At 36.6% G+C, this 22186-nt stretch overlaps 1 protein-coding gene across 2 annotated transcripts; it reads right to left on the bottom strand.

Annotated features, from left to right (window-relative positions):
• Positions 1-6132: 6132 nt before the first annotated feature.
• Positions 6133-14657, bottom strand: LOC107769931 (ATP-dependent RNA helicase-like protein DB10). Of its 2 annotated transcripts, none has more exons than XM_016589186.2 (9): positions 14372-14657; positions 12701-13007; positions 11686-11811; positions 10039-10107; positions 9248-9517; positions 8348-8698; positions 7856-8133; positions 6753-7085; positions 6133-6673 (listed from the first exon to the last, which is right to left on the bottom strand). In XM_016589186.2, exons 2-9 carry the CDS (start codon positions 12980-12982, stop codon positions 6559-6561), a joined length of 1824 nt encoding a protein of 607 aa, XP_016444672.1. In that variant the 5' UTR covers positions 12983-13007; positions 14372-14657; the 3' UTR covers positions 6133-6558. The 2 variants fall into 2 exon arrangements, with proteins under 2 accessions (XP_016444672.1, XP_016444673.1); XM_016589187.2 differs by having other exon boundaries at positions 6133-6667; positions 14372-14648.
• Positions 14658-22186: the final 7529 nt, after the last annotated feature.

Below are 22186 nucleotides of genomic sequence, written 5' to 3'. Positions count from 1 at the left end.
CTCATTTACGGAGGATGATTATATAGGTAAAATTAGTATCTCTGCACTTGATGTTGATGTAGATAGGTTCTCGTACTTGGAGTTTTTAGGTTATGTTAAAGAGTATGGCTACAATCATTCTTCTGCTCGTATTTGTAAGACCACCTAACTGTCTTGGTTTAGTAGAAATTAAAGTGGACATGGATATTATGGGCAGTTATCATGTGTTAAAACATGGAGACATGTTGGATGTATTTGTAGAGGACATGGTTGATGAACCAATAATGGACCCATAATTGATGAACTAGTAGTGGTCCCTCTCTCTCTTAGAATTTGGTCAAAACTTGGGGGGAAGGGTTTGGGTACATACGAAGAGGCATCTAATGCACCATCCACTAGTGCCCCTGTTGCACCAAGTGCTCCTTTTGATACTACTTCCCCTTGATCCTACTACCCCCCCTGCTGAATCTAAAGATGGCTTTAGCACTGAGGATAGTTCTAATTCAGATCATTTAGAGCTATTTGAAGAAGGAGAAGAGGATTATGGTAGTGATATACATTAGGAATATAGGTCCTTTAGGGAGGAAAGAAAAACTGAGCAAAGAAGAAAGAGAAAAGTTAGAGTTCCTGCAGCTAAGAGTGTTAAATTGGGTAAGAAAACGGTAGATGTGAGGTATGATGAGTATGCGGCTAAGACTGAGTCGAGGCAAAGGAATTCTTTGGAGGGTAAAATAGGAGGTGATGAACCATATTATCCTTCAGATGAAGCTGCCAACTTTGATGATGATGATGATGATGATGATGATGATGATGATGATGATGATGATGATGATGATGATGATGATGAGGATGAGGAGGATGATGATGATGAGGTTAATCAATGGAAACCCAAAACAAGAAGAAGAAGAAGAAGAAGAAGAAGAAGGGTAAAAAAAAGAGTGATATTTGATCCAAATTGTAAGACTATTGCATGGGAGCTTGGTCTTACATTTGAGAGTGTTGACAAGTTTAGAGAAGCTTTTACTAGTTTTGCAGTTTCAGAAAAAGTGATTGATGAAAAATATATTAATCAGCCAAATAGGGTGAGGTTTTAAACCAGGATGGCTGTCCATGGCATCTTTTTGCTAGTTATGACTTAAGGACTAAAGATTTTGTGGTGAAGAAGTACATTCCAATAACCACATGAGAACCTACAAACAAGAACAAGCTATGCAACAGCAAATACCTGGCTGAAAAATTCAAAGATAGAATAAGAGAGCAACCTAACATTAGAATTTTAAATTTTCAAGAACTTGTAAGAAAAGAATTAGGCTTGTATGTTGGGAGGTTGGTTTGTAGGAAAGCAAGTAACAAGGATTTGAATGAAATAATGGGTGACCATGTGCTGGAGTTTAGAAGAATTTTGGACTATAGAGATGAAATGGTTAGATCCAATCCCGGTAGTATATGTGTTGTCAAACTAAGTAAAAGACATTTGATGGTAGCAAGAAAATCTTTGTTGCCTTCTACATCTGTTTTGCTGCATTGAAGAAGGCTTTCAAGGCTGGGTATAGGCCTTGTATGGTTTGGATGGCTGCTTCTTAAAGGGATCGTTTGGTAGGATGCATTAGATAGTATGCATTGGCTTTGTGTAGTAATAATACATTGTTTGGTAGACATTTTGAACATATGCATTAGTTATGCAGGCATTAGTTATACATCATATTTGGTATTATCCTATGCATAACTAATGCATAGAAAACAATGGTATTAGCAATGCAATGGGTTTTAATGCATGCATTAGCTTAGTTAAAAACAAAATTGTCCTTCAAAATTTATGCTTGATTAAAATATGCTAGTTAGTATATTAATGCAAGTTCAAAATAATCCAAATAGTGAGAAATAAAATTATATCCCTAGTAAATAAATAAATACTTAGCATATTTCCTTTTTTATAAATAAATATTTTATTTTATTTTACAATATAGGTAGACAAATAAAATATTTTTTTTAAACTTTTTCATATAAAAACATTTCTCAACATATGTTTCTTTTAAAAAGTTAGAGTGTGGACTAGTTTTGAAGGCATTTTTGTAAACAAACAATTCTTTTAGAAATTGTGCAATACTTTAATACATCAAACCAAACAATGGATAAGAAATATGTCAGCATAACTAATACCAGCATAACTAATACTAGCATTACTAATACACCCTATTCAGCATTATTCTTGTGCACCCTACAAAACGAACCCAAAGGGTGTTTGTAAGGGGCAGTTGCTTGTTGCTGTGTGTAAGGATGGCAACAACCAGATGCTGCCACTAGCTTGGGCAGTGGTAGAAGTTGAGAACAATTTTACTTGGACCTGGTTTATGAGGCTGTTGAGGGATGATCTTGAACTTGGAGATGGGACAAATTTCACATTTATAACAGACATGTTGAAGGTTAGTATCCTATATTATTTATCTTCTTTATAGTTCTATCTTTGTGTATATTATACTTCTGTTTTTTCATAAATCTTACTGATATTTACTTAATGTGCAGGGACTGACTCAAGCAATGAATAATGTGCTGCCAAACTATGAACATAAGATGTGTGCCAGACACATCCTAGTCAATTGATCCAAGAATTTGAGAGGCATTAAAAGAATAAATTGTTTCTGGAGATGTGCCAGAAGTACTTATTAGGCAGAGTTGAAAAAGAATCTTGACTTCATGAAAAGATTAGGTGGTAAAAGAATTATTGATGACTTGTTATAGTATAACAAAGAAAAGTGGTCTAAGGTATACTTCCAGTTCTTTAGCAATTGTGACAGTGCGAATAACAATATGGCAGAAAGTTTCAACTCATGGATATTAAAGCCAAGGTACAAGACAATTAAACAATGCTTGATGAAACACAAGTGAAAATGATGAAAAGAATTGGGAAATTGAGGGAATTTGCCAATAGCTGGATCTGCAATATCTCACCCATGGCATTGAAGGTTTTACAAGAAAATATTGCCAAGTCAATGAAGTATAATATTATATGGAATGGAGACACATAATATGAAGCGAAGGAAACTGAGTATTTGAAACACTTGTTTTTTTTTAGAAATCATGACATACAGCTGCAGAACTTGGATGCTAAAAGGCATACACAAGTGCTCATGTTATGGTTGCCCTTCATATCAATAAGCTGGAGCTAATTAATTATGTTGCTCACTGGTATACCAAAGAGACTTACATGAAAGTCTACAGTCATTTCATTTAGTCTGCCTTTGATATGTCAATGTGGCCAGACTCCCAAAATATGTCTATTATTCCACCACAAGACAGAAAGATGCCAGGGAGGTCCAACAAAGTTCGAAAAAAGGAGCAAACTGAAAAAAAAAAAATAGGTAAACTGACTAGGAGAGGACTGGAGATGATATGTAGAACATATAACGAAAGGGAACATAACAAAAGGGGGTGTCATAAGACCAAGAGTGCAACTTCCAATGCAGCATCAATTGGAGCACCAAGTGGCAGTTTTGTACCAAGTGCAACACCAAAAACTAGAAGAGAAAGGGATAAACCAAAAAGTTCCACTAATGTGGCAAGACCCTACAAAAGACCCAAAATAATTTTGAAATAGGGTGCTGCAAACAGAAAGTGGCTTCACTAGCCATAATGTAAGTTTTACCATATTTTATATAACGGCTAAGCTAAGTGGTACATTCTATTAACACTAACCAATTTTTATCTTTCTTTAACAGCCTGAAATGTTATATCTTTAGAAGAGGTCACTGGAGATATTGCACACACATCATCAACTGGAGTGAAGCAGAAAGGAAAAGCATCTATGACACAGAGACAACTCCAGCAGATGAGAGGAAAGAAGGTCATCCAGACAAGATCCAAGGCTGCACAGTTGAGTCAAGGAAGCTCCACAACGCATACCTGAATACTTTAGAAATGTCATGTGTACTTAGCAGATTGGTCTGAAACTTTTATATTGTATGGTTATGTAGCTTAGACTATATTTAAGTACTCTTTTTGTGTTGGCAGTCGTGACTGCTATGTTTGAAAACAATTACTACTGTTATCATGGTAACTAATGAATGAGCAGCAATGACTGCAATTGGGACAGATTTGTGTTTACTATGTTCTTTCAATATATAATTCTAGACTGCTTGTTGCCTGCAATTCTATTGATTCAAGATGCATAAACAGAAAAAAAAATGAGAATCAAACAAGCACCAACTTCATTCCATAAAGCAAAATTGTTTACAAAAGGTATTCACCAACATTAAATACAACTAATCCTACACTAACCATGTTCAACAATTACACCAAATGTATAAAACAAAGAGCCTATGGCAACTACATTCCATCATCCTTCAAATACAACACTTGAAACCTAGTACTAATGTCGATAATAACACAACATACATGATAAACCAAAGAACATTGATCGAGCAGTTTTGCTCCTCCATTTCTTCTCCCTTTCTTTCATCTTCTCACTCTATTTTTCAATTAATCTAGTTGAATGCTAATCTTATCAATCTCATGTCATCCTTCTTTGTTTCCATCAGATTGTCAAGTTTTCCAAAAGCTTCAACTTGGATCTCTCAAGTTTTCTGATCTCTTTCTTCAATGTAGGAATAACAAACTTTGATCTAGGGTCAATTTCATCATCCCTCCAACACCAAAAATCACATGCTTGAGCACCCTATCATAAACAAGCATAAAAATTATATTTCAGTGTTCAGTTGTTCAATTATTAACTTAGCAATCTTACTCAGTTCAACTTCCCCGTATTATGGACAAGCCTAATACCTTCTACTAGGATTCCTAGGGGTTCAAGAGGTTAATAGTGGCAGCAAATATCCATGATTACATTGCACCTCTTCAGTAGATACACGATTACAAAGCCTAGTCAATCTTTTCGAAGGTATTTGAAGGTTGTCCTTGTAGGTTTCAAACAAAAGAAACAAAAAATTGGGGGCCGAGGGGGGGGGGGGGGAGGAAGAGAGTTTGAGTAGAAACAGACTGAAAAATTACCTAAATCAAAATAAATTACTTACCTTCAAAAATTCAATTTTGAACAACAGTTAAAGCTAATTTGGTAGAAAAGAAAATTAGGGTTTTTGAGGTAGATATGATAAAAGAAGAAAAATGATGTGGGTGGGGTATTTAATTGGATGCAAAGGGAAATATTATAGTTGTGGGGGGGGGGGTAATTAAAGCGGATAATTAATTTTTTTCTTTTTTAAAAATTTTATGATTACATAAAAACATTTAACGCGCCTGGGTGAGGGACTAAAAAAGTTTTAAAAAAATCAGTTTAATCAAGTATAGGGTGGTACTGGAACATCCGTAGAGATTAAGTAGGAAACTAATTTATCGAGACAAGTACGGGACGTATCTTGTGTATTTTCTCTTAACTTAATGTGGTAGAATACTTTTTCTTATGTTGGAAAGTGGGACTGTTAAGAGTAGATTTAGCTTACGTAAGCATTTACAAGAGTCACTGATTATGAGTAATACATGGCCACCACCTTTTTTGGCTTCTATAAAGGTAGTGTCCATGCCAACTGTTGCGCAACTGCACTATTCCATCGAGTAATTACTATCTTCGATTAGCAAATGTGCACTTGATTTTTATCACTTTTGCGAATTTAAACTTTAATCTTTCATGATTATCACACTTTATTGAATGTTAAATCACACATTTGAATGCATATAATCATTTAGAAGTGATTGATACGAGTTATAGGACTTTACACGCCAAATGAATAGATATATAATTCTTGAAACCTCATAAAAAAAATGCATGGATAAGCAACGACATGTCACTATCTTCTGCCCGTCAAAGAAAACACCAACATCCCTAAAGGAAGTCATATTTGTATAGGCAGTTGTGATCTCCCAAGAGCCGGCTCAAAATTTTGTTTAAGATGTCTTGCGTCACAGATAAGATGCTCAAATTCTCCTACAGAAAAGGGTGAAGTTTCATTCACCTCAATTTTAGCACATATGGGAAAGATAACCCCCTCTTACTTCCCATACCCTGAGAAACTTTAATAACCATAGCAATGGCCTATGCATGAAAAGAACAAACTTCACAACTACAACAGCATTAAGTGCCAAACACAGAATTTAACTAGGAGAAACCACACAATTGCCTGCAAAAAACAGGAGGGACAGGAGTTGAGTAATGCACGATAAGAATTATAAACCAACATTAACACTGTTTACGTTTACATACATTGAAACTTTTCCACTGTTGTGTGCGCTCATGTAACATTTTCATTTTTCTACACTTGAGGTACCATGATTCTTTCAAGAACACAGTCTAACAAGCTCAGAAAAAATTGCCAGAATGAAGTACTACTATTGATGGTTTAACCAGAAGACAGGGTCCTCTTTCTTTCAGTTAATCCCGAAAAGCAAATGAGGCGGCCAGCAGGCACTAGAGCCAACTGGACAAATATCATGGATATAATAAAAAACAATACACCTACAGTTCACTCTGAAGCCCAGTATACTTACTAACGGATCATGCCTTGTTACTCTTCTAACCAAATGAGATCCATTAGCAAATGGCTCACTATTACACAGAAGAACCTGATCAAATCAATCAGTAAATCGGCTCTTTTTACCACTCCATCCTGAACCTATATTGGGGCTTCTGCTACGACTGCGCTTCCGTGGAGCATCCGCATTGTAGGTACCATGACCATATCTGTCACTACATGATTAGAAACTAGTCAAAACCAAGTAAAAAAGGGAAAAAGAAAATCCAGAGGAACTTATGAATGGCTGAATACCTGTCACGTGATCCCCGGTCATAACCATGTCCTCCATTCCGTCCAACATAGCTGGAATTATAGGGTCCACCACGTCCTCCACGTCCACCTGGGCCAGAACCCCAGTGATTCCTAGCCCTTCCCATACCACCACCGCGAGAAGCCATATCACGTAGCTCAGTTGGCACACATTGATTTGCACCTTCTAAAACTTTAACAAGATCTAAAGCATGCTTAGAATCCTGGTCGGAGAAAAATGTGTAGGCCAGACCAGATGCTCCTGCCCGGCCTGTTCTACCAATTCTGTGAACATAATCTTCTATTCCAGTTGGGAAGTCATAGTTTATCACCACCCTGTGACAATATGATCTCATTAACTGCCATTACTCCAAAACCCTCATTTGTTCTTTTCAAAAAACGAATATGCATATGGATGCATAAACATATTATGCTTATTGCGCATCAAATGAGTAGGTTACATCACAATATACTATTAGGTCTTGGTCCAAGACCATGGTCCAAGTTGGAGCTGTATGTACTTATGGAAGGCCAAAGTAGTTATTGATTATTCACATCCCACACTAAGAGGCAGAACTGTAGAGAGAAACTTGACTACTTGGCTCAAGTTCAATTTCTAGGACAGAATGTAAATGCCAACTTCTAATCTGTCTACTTAATCATCCAAATCATGGCAATGCATTCACCACCAACTTCGTTATCAAGCACATCCATCTTGGGAAAAAAAAAACCACCAAGACACACCAAAGGGACCTATTACTGTTTTTGTCGATCCCTAAAAGACAGCCACCTTTCTATAAGGAAAGTCATTTTAACATTTGTAATTTTTCCTTAACATACTCTTATAGAAATTAACATGGCACATTGAATACTACTAGATATTAAGGGTACTTTGGTATGTTATACAAATTTAGCTTATGCATGAAAAAGTACTTGTTTTCCTCTGAACAACGCAGCCAGTCAAAACACCACTACATAAAGAAATGGACAGCATATGTCAATCCAACGTCTAATACCGTAACCAACACTTTCTTATCCAATTAGACATCAGAATTGAGGAGCACGTGAGCAATGCATAATCAAACATTATGTTTAATGGCACCAACCTGATATCTTTGATGTCCAAACCCCGGGCAGCAACATCAGTAGCCACAAGCACAGGAGACCTGCCTGCACGAAACTGGCTTAATACATAATCCCTCTCACCCTGAGATTTATCCCCATGAATTGCAGCTGCTCCAAAATTGCGAGTAAGATTGCGAGATAGTTGGTCGCACATTTTCTTTGTTGAACAGAAAATAATGATTTTTGACCCTGGTTCTTTGGATCTCAAGATTTGTTCTACTCGCCGTTGTTTCTCCATCGGCAGCACGACTTCAATGTGCTGCAAGCGACAACTACTTGAATTAATTGTAACCACACCAGGTTTAGCTTTTATGCTTAGGCATATATAATACAGATTCTACTACAATACCTTTTTTTTGATCAGTTAGATTCTACTATCATACCTCCCAGCCATCTTCCCCAATAAGGAGAAGCCAAGTACTTAAAGATCTTAAATAATGAAAACTGTCCAGGAAAATAATAAAGAAACACACCTGCGTGATAGACTTGTTTGCAACAAGCTCGTCAACATTTCCAATATTAACTTGAACTGAATTAACCAATAGATCAGCAGCAATCTTACGAACCCCCTTCGGCCATGTAGCTGTATACATCAATGTTTGCCTCTGCACAGGCACCTCCTTCACAATCTTCCTTATCTGAGGTTCAAATCCCATGTCCAACATACGATCCGCTTCATCTAACACCAAGTAAGAAACTTGACCAAGGCTAACTCTTCTCATCTCCAAGATGTCGTTCAAACGACCAGGAGTGGCGACAACAATATCTACACCCCTACTAAGCTCCCGTAGTTGAGGACCTTTTGGTGCACCTCCATACAGACACTAACCATCAGAACATAAATCATAGTTAGTTTTCAAACAAAATTAAGATCATAATTTTTCAAGCTCATCAACAAACGTAAGTAATTGACATTGACATCTCTGCATTCGTTGAATAGCAACTATTCAACTATTCTATATGCAGGTGAGTATGCAGCTGGAATAAGCTGCAAAAAAATTTAGAAAATGCATGATTCACAGCTCAATACGGAGAATGCAATATTTAACCTGTGAGTTTTAGATTTCTAGCCAGACGTAGCATTCTATAGGGTGGGGATATTCCAGAACCAAAGCCTTCTGAAAAGCATTGTTGCTTTTGAGTGTTGCAAGAACGAAAGTCATATAGCAAATGTTCTAATTATAAAATAGATGCCAGACTAAGCACTACTACTTCAAAATGATAATTAAGTTCTAGTACTCCCTTCACTCCACCTTATGTGACATGATTCGGAAGACAAGGGTCAGACTGCCTAACTTTTTGTGAGACTTCAGAAAACTATGAGGGAGTAATAGAACTAAAACTATGACAGTCACAAGTCATAAACATCATACCGTGCAAGATATCCTTGACGATTTCCCAAACTTCACTGCTTCAGCTTGTATCTGTGTGGCTAATTCTCTTGTTGGTGATAGTACCAAAATAGTTGGGCCTAATTGAGGATTCTTGCGACGCTGTTGTAGATGAATAAAGGCAGGCATCAAGTAACCCAGAGTTTTGCCAGACCCAGTCTTCGCAATAGCCACTATATCACGGCCCTGAAGGGCAATGGGCCAGGATTGTGCCTGTATTGGAGTAGGAGCCGAAAACCCAGCTTGATGCATCTGTAAATGTTGGCAACATCATTCAGCATATATACGAACTCAGCATTGTTTTTCATAGATCACTTATTTGACTAATCTGAATGGCCAACACAAGAAGAAGCATCATCCCCCTTAAGTAGGCAGCCAACACTTGCTAATACAAACAAGAGCAGGAGGACGCCTCTTCTTCAGTTTGGACCATGTGGCAGACTGAATCATCACCGACAGCAGCCCCAGCCACGAACATGGATGATTCGGAAAGCCTTCAGACGATTTGGTCCACCAAAAAAGGGTGCTCCACATACATGGAAGCCCCCAAAGGATGGTTGAACAGCGTACGACATTTAGCTCCTCCTTGGAGCAAATATCGCACCTGCGTGAAAGTACAGACGGGAAAATGGATGAGTACTGAAGCTCAAAGATGGACCTCCAGCAACCATTGAAATTTAGAAAGAACACGCTTGATTATACTGTAAATTCTTTGATAAGAGGTTCTCCTGAAGGAGCGTTTAAAACACAAATTGAAATGGGTTTATTCATACCTCCCTCACAATCTCTGAAGGAAACCCAGTCGCTTCAAATGATGTCAAAGGTGCAGGAACATCACCTCCCTGTCAAATGGAACAGAAAGTATGACGCAAACATGAGTATGACTGACAATTTTTTATACAAGGTTGGGGGTGGGGAGGGAAGAACAATTAACATGAAAGATGAAGATGAAGCTCTTTTGAAAAGCTAGACTAATACAACTTTCAACTGAACATAGAGAACACAGTCACTTAGAGTTCTGATTTATGCTACAGCAGGTAGAAGACAAATAAACAACTGGAAAATCACAAGACATAGTACCAGACAGAAGAGACTAAACAATTTCATCTTCAAGATGATGGCCCTAAAATAAAAGGTAGTCGAAGTTGCATTTCTTGTGCTTTACTTGTGTTCTGAGTTAATGAAACCAAATCAAGAAACTATAGACCTTCAATCATCCAAGCTGTAGTAGTAAAAAGATGAAATAATTCAGACTTGGTGCAACTGTAGCCAAGTGAAGATAGCTCAATATACAGAAACATGTCATACAAACCCTGCAACATCCTAATGATAATGGAGGAGAATTGCCCTCTAGAATGCGATAAGACAACCTTTTACTTTGTCCAAACCCATACAACTCTCACCAAAAGATAGTGGCAGCTCACAGATGCAATAGGATAAGAAAACCTTTTGAAACAAAAAGATTTTATAGTGTTGGATGTGGAGCAGAGCATAGTATGGGAAAGGGCGCGCACTTATAGGCAGGGCATCTGTTTTACCAAAGTTTCTGGTTGATCGAGCAAAATTGTCAAGTTTTTCTTTCATATTGCAATATGGACGACACTGCTATTCTCAATTAGAAATCTGGATGCTATTCTCTACAACGATACTGCTAGCTCCCTTATTTGCTTTCACATTACTAATCTTTCTCCAGTTCATTCACCTGCTTTTTTTTTGAAAATGTAATGAAAAGAACAATAATTTGAAACAATTCATTCACCTGTTTTCATTATGAGCCTTTTGCTATTCATATTCTATGAATTGTCAGCTATCTACCAAAAAGTAGTTGAGCTAGATACTAATGATGATGATAATGAAGTTCAACAAGTGGAAAATAAACTCTAATCTATGATCCTTTCCTATGATGTAATGTTCACTGAAATCTTCACATTCAATCTTGTGTTTTTTTTTGTGCTTTATGATTTAGTGTTGACTTAGCTAGGGTATAAAATTCTTAAAAATCTTTACATGATGTCGAAGACTTGCATCTGATGTTTATAATGGAGGGGTATTCCTATGCCTTTCGTAAACATGATAAGAAACAAAAGGCATAGGAAAATCAAATGCAATTACTATATGTTAAATAGATTACATTTGAAATCTTCACGACTTCCTTCATATTGTTAAATGTGCAAAGCCTAAATTATATCCTACCTTTCCAGGAAACCACCAAATATATTTTGCAACCCCGGTAGTCCAATAGACACATGCTAATATGCAAAAAACGAGATGGCTCATTTCACAATTATTGAAATCATAGGAAACACTAATCATCCTCCGAGAGATCAAGTTAACACCCATTTGAGTTTTAAAGTGAAATTCCAAAAGTGAAATGAAATGAAATGGCTCTTCAGATAAATCAAGAAGACACAGTTTCTTACCGTAACAGAGATTTCATTGCGGCGGCAGTAGGATTCTTGAGATATGTCACTTCCTACACCTAGAGAACCATAGCCTTCATGGACAGATGTTCCATCATGAAAACGATCAGAACTGCTTCTTGCAATCTACCAAATAAAAAAAAGATAAGAAAAAGAAACTTGCACACAGAGAGATAAATATAAAGAAACAAATCCAGGGAGGGGGGAACCTGACGGGTAAACTCAAATAACATTAGACTACTAAAGTTCAAGTTACTATAGCAATTTAGTGTTGACCATTACCCATAATTACTACTTAAGAACAGATTCTTTTTTTAAATAAAAACCTTCATAACCTCTAGGAAATTCTGCATTACCCATTGCCTATCAGCGTAAGTAAGGGGACAGATCTTTCTTTTCCTTTCAACTAAGAACTGAACCTAATTTTAACCACATGCTAATACTTTTTTGCTCATTTCTCAGCTAAAACTACAAAAAAAAAAAAAAAAAAAAAAAGAGAAAACTGGTCTCCACAAAGATACAAGGAAAGTGCAAACTAAAAGATATTTCAACCTCTTTTTGAGTTACCGTAGACCACCTTCTCTTTTTCACAAATTAGAATCCCTTGTAAAATATACAGGCTCAAAAGCATATGTATAATAATAAGATAATTCAACCCCAAAATTCATTATTAATACTTGATACTTAGTTCTTTTGATGACAACATAAATGATAGATTTTAAAGGATCCCAAAAATAGAAATGACCTATCCATTGACAATCTCTCTTTAATCAATGACAATGATGTCAAATGGATTTAAGAACACGATAATATGAAATCCCAAAAAAAATCTTAACCAACAAATAGTTAAACATATTCGCTTTGTTGTATCTGTGTCCAAACTGAATACAGGAAAAAAAACTGTTCTTTTAGAAAAAGGGATATGGGGGGAGAGAGAGAAAGAGATGGAGAAAGAAGGAACTAAACTGACAGAGATACATTAAAACTAGACAACTGATCTCCCTTCACATGATACCTTGTTATTGCTACCTCTGTTGTGTCCACCGTCTGCATCATAGCGTTGACCTTGAGAAGGCTTTTCAACAGATGAACTTACAAATACAGATGACTTATGTGCTGGAGCAGACACTGCATGGGAAGAGGGAACAGGCCTCTCATATTGGGTATCGTTGGTCTCTGGATTCCAGAAGTAGATGAATCCAGTGGTACCATCAACTAGGCCTTTCCATGGTTTGGGGAGGGTAGGGTCTTCTGGCGCATAACTTGGACCAGCGGAAGATGCAGTTACAACGGCCATCTCAAACTTCAGTCTCCAATGACCACTGGACTCATATAACATCAGCGTGCAAAATTATGAAAAGTAAATTTGGAGAGAAATGAGCAACTATGCTGAAAAAAAAGGACTACAAAAAAGCTTCTTCCTTTTATTTTGTATCACCAATGACCAACCACAACTTAGAAAAAGGTGGTAGTAGTAGTAGTAGTAGTTATCTAAGTCAAGGCAAAGCAAGCATGCTACAGCCAAACAAAATGTCAATTAAAGAGATGCCTAGTTCAAAAAAATAGTATCCAACAGTAGATGACTCAATCACTTCAATTTGTAGACACAGATCACAGCTACGTGGTATAAATTTAAACAAAATACTCTTGGACAGAAGGACAGCTATATATCATAGCAAGATGCACCAAAAGCCAAAATAGTTTCTTCCTAAACTTATAAGGCTTATGGATGTGTTTGATATGAAGGAAAACGTTATCTTCTTTTTTTTTTGAAAAAGGTAACAAAATGTTATCTTGGAGAATAAATAATTTTCTTACTTATTTTTTGGTGTTTGGGGGTGGGGGAGACACTCACGTGTAAAGCCACTTATAGAACTTGTTTTCCCTACTCCCACTAGGGAAGTGGTCATTTTTTCAATTTTTAAGGAACTTGTGCTCCTAGAGAAATTGTGTTACCAGAATATTTTGACCAACCAAACATGGAAATTGAAAATTCTTCCACACCAAACACATCCCTCTTTTTATCACAACGGTGTCTCAGCCAGCTTGAGTACACCTCAACTATTCTACCGGGTACTTGCTACCACCCATCAGCAGAAGTACGGGGTTCTAACGCTAAGCAGGTTCTCCACCCCACTTCAATGACCACTGGGCCACCCATGGGTGCACCAAACACATCCTATATCACTTCTTTTTTTCTTTTTCTTTTTCTTTTTCCTTTTCTCTTATGCTAGTAGGAAAACCGCTCCAGTAACCTCCTGAACTACAACAATCATGAACTACCATTCAATAACTATCTCTCAATCCTACAACAATCACTGTTTGCGTGTACATGTCATCTAAAAAACAAACAAAAAACATGGTATAAGTAATAAAACTAAGCTGGTCCAAGCTAGCCTTTTCCAGTCAGAAGGAGAAAAACACATATGCAGGTCTAGAATCACGCGCAGGAAAACTAATTCAAAGCTCTGCAGTCACCTGGAGCAGTAACCATTAACCCTAAATGACAGCTCAAAAGGCATAAATTTGAGGACAAATAATCAACCACAAAGAAAGAAAAGCTGATCTGAAACCCTAGATTATCATTTGATAACACATAACAGCGATTGAATGAAAAAAAAACATATAGTTAATCCAGATCTGAAGTATTACATTAAACAAATCAGAAATTGATAGAGAATTATACCTGACGATGTCGATCTGACAGCAAAAATTGAAGACCTTAAAATAAATAAGAAAAAATAAGTGGACACAAATTACTTCCACCTCCAAGGATTTCTCCCTTTTTCTCTAGGGTTACAAGACAGAGAGAGAAATACGCTTCCAAAAAAATGAGAAGCGTGAGGAGATAAAAAGGAGTTGAAAATATCTGATAGATGGGACATTTATAGAGAACCGATAGAGAAACCCAAAACGCGTTTGCTCTTTGCCCAAAATTCTACATCGGTGTCGGCCACATGTTTTTGGGCCAGGGGCCCACCTGGCTCAGCTTGCCAATAGAAAAACATAGGGTTGATAGTTGAAATTAGGATGAGGCTTTTTCGGATATATACCATAGGAACTATATTATCAAATATGTTCATAATTTGTTTATTATCATTTATGCTAATAGTATTTTTACTTAATATATACAATGCATTAAATAAGGAATCATTGTAACTTTATGATTTCTTATTTTGCGCGCTAAAAAAGGGGAATTAAATATTTTTCAGATCTTCCCCAACGCAAATCACGCACATTCCATAATTATCGTCGGCTTCACTCTGATCTTCCACAATGCAGAACAAGATTTTCCCTTTGTTTTTGCGATACACTCTATTTCCAGAAATTCTCTCTACATCTCTCTCTATTTCTCAATCGCAAACTTCAGTAATACAAAGCATTAAAAAGCTTGAAAGCTTTGAATTCAAATTTGGGTTTTCAAAAATCATTATTTATTTGGATTGAGTGTTGTTGAAAATAATCGGGAATATGGTTTGGAGTTTATATCTCAATTTTGAGGGGTTTTGGTGAAGATTAGATTTGGTTTTGACTGAATTTCAGATTGAAACTCGAAGAAGAAGAAGACATATTGCAGAAATTGTAGATAAATTGTAGACTGTTGTTTATTTATTTATCTTTTATTCATTTACCTATTTGTATGAAAGTTGAACAACATTGTATAAAAATTGTATTAAAGTGAATGATTTAGTACTGTTTTGGACAAAAATATGTATAAAAATGTGACACATACATTTCAGGGGAAGCATGTCGATTCCAAATATGTACTCAGTTTGTAGATATTTTGTAGATAAATTGTAAATTATTTGTATTCTGATTGTAGATGCTTTATTTTCTGTTTTCACAAATAAAAACGGCTAAAACTTCTACAAATCTTCTAGAAAAAACGTAATTATGTCGAAAATCCCAATTAACTACAATCGAATAGGAATTGGGATATTAAAATTCAATATACCCAGTTTGTAGATTTTGTAGATGAATTGTAGATTATTTGTATTCTGATTATAGATGCATTATTTTCTGTTTTCACAAATCCAAAATGACTAAAACTTCTACAAAATCTTCTGCAAAAAATGCAATTATGTCGAAAATACCAATTAAGCTACAATCGATAGGAATTGGGATATTAAAATTCAATGTACCCAGTTTGTAGATATTTTATAGATAAATTGTAGATTATTTGTATTCTGATTGTAGATGCTTTATTTTCTGTTTTCACAAATCAAAAATGACCAAAACTTCTACAAATCTTCTGCAAAAAATGTAATTATGTCGAAAATACCAATTAAGCTACAATTGAATGGGAATTAAGATATTAAAATTCAATGTACCCATTTTGTAGATAAATTATGGATTATTTGTATTCTGATTGTAGATGTTTTGTTTTCTGTTTACACAAATAAAAAACGACTAAAACTTCTATAAATCTTCTGCAGAAAACAGTCTACAATTTATCTACATTTTTTCTACAATTACTGCAATATAATGTATGGCATGTCTTCTTCTTCTTCTTCTTCTTCTTCTTCTTCTTCTTCTTCTTCTTCTTCTTCTTCGAGTTTCAATCTGAAATTCAGCCAAAACCAAGTCTAAATCTTCACCAAAACCCCCTCAAAATTGAGATATAAACTCCAAAATATATTCCCAATTATTTACAACAACACCCAATCAAAACAAATAATGATTTTTGAAAACCCAAATTTGAATTCAAAGCTTCAAAGCTTTTTAATGGCTGTCAATGGTGGAATTGCTGCTCTCTTGTCTCTTTGAAGGTTTATTCTTCTTCATTGAGAAAATTTGAAGCTGAAGGTAAATGTGTGTATGAACTTTTAAGATTTGACTTCAATTTTAACTGGTTTTAGAAGAAAAACGCTTGAATTTGGACATTAATGGAAGGGTGTTACATATGTCTCTGGTTTTAGCAGAGGGAATAATGGGTTTGAAACGTGGGTATGGGGAGATACATGGGTGTGGGTGTGGGTTTGGGAGAGAGAAACGTGGGGGGGATTTGGAGGAATATACGGTAGCGTTAATTAAGAGTGATATACGGTACATTAATTGTACAATTAAAACACATTATGGTATAGAATTGGTAATTAGGTATACTAAATGTAATTAAATCAAACCTTAAACATTGAGGGTAATATAGTTTCCTATATGGAATAAGAATGTAAAAATTCCATTAGGGATCTTGGTATAGATAGCAGGTCAAATTAACTGTTTATTTTTTTAGTCAATATATATAAATTGTACAATAATTATATGTAATTATACACATATTTTACATGTATTATACATATTTGTCGGCTATCTTAAGTTATAGCTTCTGTAGGCGGAAATGTCAATGTTTCCTCTTAACAAGATTAGCCAAGAGACTAATATCTGCCCCGTGAGCTAAAAATCACCAAAGATGCCAAATCCTCAAAAAATCAACTCCAAATGGCTTGAATCTAGAATACAACCCAATAACGTCAAATAAAGCCATATGAATCAATTCCAAATAGTAAAGTTCGAATCTTTAATCAAATACATAAAGTCAAGCAAAAATTCAATCTGGACCCGCTTCTCGGAATCCGACAAAACTCACAAAACCCGATTATTCATTCCAATACGAGTTTAAATATACAAGTTTCATTCAAAATCGACTCCAAATCAGGATCCAAATCTCAATTATTCACTTTCCAAAATTATAGTAAAAAATATCTCTTTACAATCCAAGCTTTTAGGTGTAGAAATCCATGGAAAATATGATTAAAAGTCAAATCCAAGTGTAAACTACTTTCTTCCAATGATGTAGTGAATTTGCTTTCAAAATCTCTCATTCTCGAAGTCTAGGGCTCAAAATATGATAAAATGGGTAAAAGTCCCGAAATCTCAACTTAAATATTCTACCCAATGATGTTCACTCAATCGCGACACAACTTCTGCGATCACGAAGGCTAAATATCTGCCCAACTATAAACTCCACTTCGCGAACGTGAAGATATTCTTGCTAATGCAATCCCTGCCCAGCTAAACCTGCGCAAACGCGGTCCCTTACCCACGAACACGAAGGTAATCCTCCTGCCTAACTACAAGCTTCCGTGAACGCGAAGCAACAGACCTCAGCCTTATGTGAACGCATTGCCACTCCCGCAAACACGAAAGGTAATCTTTATATGCCAACTCCTCTACTCTGTGATCGATAGCCTCTCTCTGCGATCCCACAGAATCCACCTACACCATAAACCAACAATCCAAAATAAGGGGAAATAGTCTAAAACCACCCTGAATCACATCCGAGCCCCTAGGACCCCACCCAATTATGCCAACAAATCTTAGTACCTTATTCAAACTTTTACAAGGACGCGAACCACCATGAGTAGCATCAAAACCAAGATTGACGATTAAAATCACTCTCTTAAAATCAAGAACTTCCAACTTGCAACCTAGAGTCCGATTTAAGCCTAACCAATCCGGATTCCAACCAAACTTTGCAAACAAGTTTCAAAAGATATAACAAACCTATACTAAGTTTCGAAACAACAATCCAACTTTGATATCATCAAATTCAATCCCCTGTCAAATCTATGAACTCTCCAATTCTACAAATTGCTAACTTTCGGCAAATATAGCCAAAACACCCTAAGAACCTCCAAATTTAATTCCAAATATATGCCTAATTCAAAAATCATCATACGAACCTATTGGAACTATTAAACATCAATCCGAGGTTGTTTACACAAAAGTCAAACCTTGGTCAACTCTTATGCTTAAGTTTCCAACAAAGGAACTAAGTGTTCGAATTCACTCCAAAATATTTCCGGAACCAAACCAGCCATCTCCGCAAGTCACAAAATAACAAACACACATACGGTAAACATAAAATAGAGGAACGAGGCTCAAATACTCAAAACAATCAGCCGGGTTATTATATATATATAGTAGTTAGTATGTTTGGACGGGGGGTACAGAGGGGATCAGGTGTAGTTCAAGGTGATTTCGGATCATTTTGAGCCATTTTGTGATTTTTTATTTTTTGGTGCATAGAATTGAATCACGGTCGCTGAAGGTAGTCGCACGATCGCATAGAAGGATATGGAGGCAATATGTTTTTGTGCTATGCAATCGCGGAAAAGGTGTCGCAATCGTAGAGTGGAGCTGAATGGTGAATCACGGTCATGTAGAGATCACTAATGGGAACCCAATAGTGTGTTGTGCATCGTGATCCTGTGCAGGGGTGTGACGACCCAATAGATCGTTTTGAGTACTAGCCTTAATTTTTGTATCATTAGACCTCTCAAAGCTTCATTTGATGTTATATGACCTTCGTGTGTGGTCTGTGTCTTTTTTTGGAAAACTTTTATGTGAAATTTTGAAGACAACATGATTTTTTAACTTAAAATGAGGCTACAGTTGACCATAGTAAACATTTTTGGCAAACAACCTCAGATCGGTGTTTTGACGATTTCGATAGGTTCATATGATATTTTTGGACTTGTACGCATGTTCGGTTGGGGTCCCGAGTGACTCGAGGGCGTTTCGACACATTATGTGAAAGATTGGAAAATTTTGGTTTAAAACTTGAAATTTTGAGTTTTGATGATTGATTCTGATATTTGATGTTGTTTTGATGATTTGAGTAAGCGGGCGAGTTTATATGATATTATTACACTTATGTGAATGCTTGGATTGGAGTTCGAGAGGCTCGAGTGAGTTTCAGATGTGTTATGTTTGAGCTTGGAACTGCTGATACACATCAGCTTGTGTGTTCAAGTTGCAGGTCTCGCATTTGCGAAGAAATGATCGCAATTGCAAGCCTCACATTTGCAATGTCAAGGCTCACAAATGCGAATTTGGGGCTAGGACTGAAGACTTCGCAAATGCGAAGAAATAGTCGTATTTGCGGACAGGCGGGTGGGCACATTTGCGACCTTGGTGTCACATTTGCGACTTAGAGCTGGGGGCAGGAAGCTTCACAAGTTTGCATTTGCGATGGAGGGGCTCTACACAATTGCGAATGGGCATCCGCATTTGCGACATCCGTGGGTCTGTTGCATTGGTCGCTTTTGTGATTAATGTTTCACAATTGTGATATCTGCAGCTGGGTAAAAGTTGGAAAAAATGGGACTTGGCTCATTTTACAGTCCTTTTCAACCCTAAGCTCTCTAGAGACAATTTTCGAAGAACATTTTCTTCCAAAATTTATTTATAAGCAACTTTAACTAGTTTTCGATCAATTCTCATTACTCTCCCATGAATTTTAGGATCAAATCTATGATTTCAAGGTAGAATCTAGGGGTTTTGGGTTGAATTTTGGGATTTTGTAAAATTAAGATTTAGACCTCAAATTGAGGTCGGATTTCAAAATAAATCACATAATCGGGGTCGAGGATGAATAGACAATCGGGATTTGGTCCAAATTTCATAATTCGACCAAGCAAAACCGGGGTTTACTCTTGTTGACTTTTTCAAATATGATCAAAATTGAACTTTTTTCACTCGTGGTTAGTTTCTAAAGCTTATTTTGAATTGTTTGAACAATAATTATCTAGATTCGGTTGGTTTGGAGGCTTGTTCGAAAGGAAAAGCAGTGGTTGATCGTGATTTTATTGCGGAAAGAGGTAAGTATTGTGGTTAACTTATATTTGAAGGAACTAAGATAGAATCGAGTTTATTTTCTATGTGAACTATGTGTTAAGGGTGACATATATGCAAGACGACTAGTGCATATGCGTTGGCCATGGGCTAAGCATGCGGGTGGAATTTTCCTTAATTGTATCATATTATTTCATTCACTATGCCTTCCATTCCTTAGATAGATTACTTATTCTTTGATTAGTTGCTTTCGAGTTATTTCTTATATTGAATTGTTGTGTTTATGGGTGTTGTAAACGTGGAACTAGTAATTGGTTGTTGGCTCAAATTGTAGAAAGATTCTTGTATAGCAAGTGGAATTCAATACTATTGCTAAAGTGTATTTGCTTCCCATCTTGCTTGATATTTATGTTGTTATTGCTTGGTGAGGAAGAGTGAAGAGCATGACGGGTGTTGTCGTGCCTTATTTTCATATTGATATCATAGATTGAGTGATTGTGAGGTTAAAGGCACGAAGGGTGATGTCATGCATATACATTTTCATTATGATCATGTGAGGATGAGAGTAAAATCACGAAAGGTGATGTCGTGCACTTGCATTTCTGATATATGACGAGGATGAGAGTAAAAACATGAAGGGTGATGCCGTGCGATTTGTTAATTTTATTGCATTGACTAGATAATTGAAATGGGAGCTTGACTTGATGGTTTTGGTGCTTATTTTGAAAGAGGTTTACTTGGTGACTCTTGATTATTGTCCCTTTCTACATGTCCTAGCTCTGTTGTTATTTTTTATGCTTTATTTGTTATTCCGTTGCTTTATGTATAAAACTGCACAAGTTTTTAATAGGTATCTTGTCTTAGCCTCGTCACTACCTCGTCGGGATTAGGCTCGTCACTTATTGAGTGTATTGGGTCGGTAATTCTCATACTACACTTCTGCACTTCTTGTGCAGATTTTGACATTGGTACCAGTGGAGGCCTGAGGTACTTAGCGGATGCCACACGGTGATTAAAGGTAGAACTGCATCCCATTCGCAGGCCTTGAAGTCACTTTCATATTTTCTTTGCAGTGTTTCCATTTTACTTCAGACATTGTTGTATTTCTTTCAGAACCTTGTATTTAGCTCGATCTAGATGTTCATGTACTTGTGACACTAAATCTTGGTTTAAGTTTGTTATTGGTTTAAAATTTTATTATGTTATCAAATAGTTATTTTTATATTACTTTATTGATCTGTTGTCTGATATTTATTATTTTTTCTTTTCGTATTATCTGTTATGTTGGCTTGCCTAGCGAGCAGTGTTAGGCGCCATCACGACCTTGATTAGTTGGGATTTTAGGTTGTGACAAGTTAGTATCAGAGCACTAGGGTACTTAGGTCTCTCGAGTCATGAGAAAGCTTTGTAGCGTCTTGAAGATCGGTATGGAGACGTTTGTACTAATCTTCTAGAGGCAATAAGGCTTTAGGAAATTTTACCTTCTTTCTTTTTCTATCGTGCGAGTTTATTCTATCATTGAGTTTGAATCATTCTATTCTTATTCTCTCATAGATGGTGAGGACACGTACTACATCATTAGCTGATCAGGAGTCGGAGCCCCAAGCTGTAGCCACTACTAGGGGTAGAGACCGGGGCTAAGGTAGATCCACAGGTAGAGGCAAAGCTCAACCTCGAGCATGCACAACAACACCTACTACGGAGCCTCAGATCGAGCATGATGAGGAGATCCTTGTTCCAGTTATGCTAGTTGGAACACCTCAGGTCCTAGAGGGGTTTATTGCTACCCCAGTACTTCAGGACTCCCTAGTTTGCTGGTTGGCCTTATGGAGAGTGTGACCCAGGTCGGTGTGTTCCCTATGGCACCAATTGTCTCTTAGGCGTGGGGAGGAGCCCAAACTCCCGCTACTCACACTCTAGAGCAGAT

The sequence above is a fragment of the Nicotiana tabacum genome, chromosome 22, assembly GCF_000715075.1.
Source record: "Nicotiana tabacum cultivar K326 chromosome 22, ASM71507v2, whole genome shotgun sequence".
Lineage (NCBI taxonomy): Eukaryota > Viridiplantae > Streptophyta > Magnoliopsida > Solanales > Solanaceae > Nicotiana > Nicotiana tabacum.
This window is presented reverse-complemented; position numbering and strand designations above follow the sequence as displayed.

Coding starts and splice junctions, on each gene's coding strand:
- LOC107769931 (XM_016589186.2), bottom strand. CDS start 12,982: ATGGCCGTTGTAACTGCATCTTCCGCTGGTCCAAGTTATGCGCCAGAA. Junction 11,812..12,700: donor ACAGAGGTAGCAATAACAAG/GTATCATGTGAA, acceptor TTTATTTGGTAG/ATTGCAAGAAGCAGTTCTGA. Junction 7,086..7,855: donor TTGGACATCAAAGATATCAG/GTTGGTGCCATT, acceptor ATATTGTCACAG/GGTGGTGATAAACTATGACT.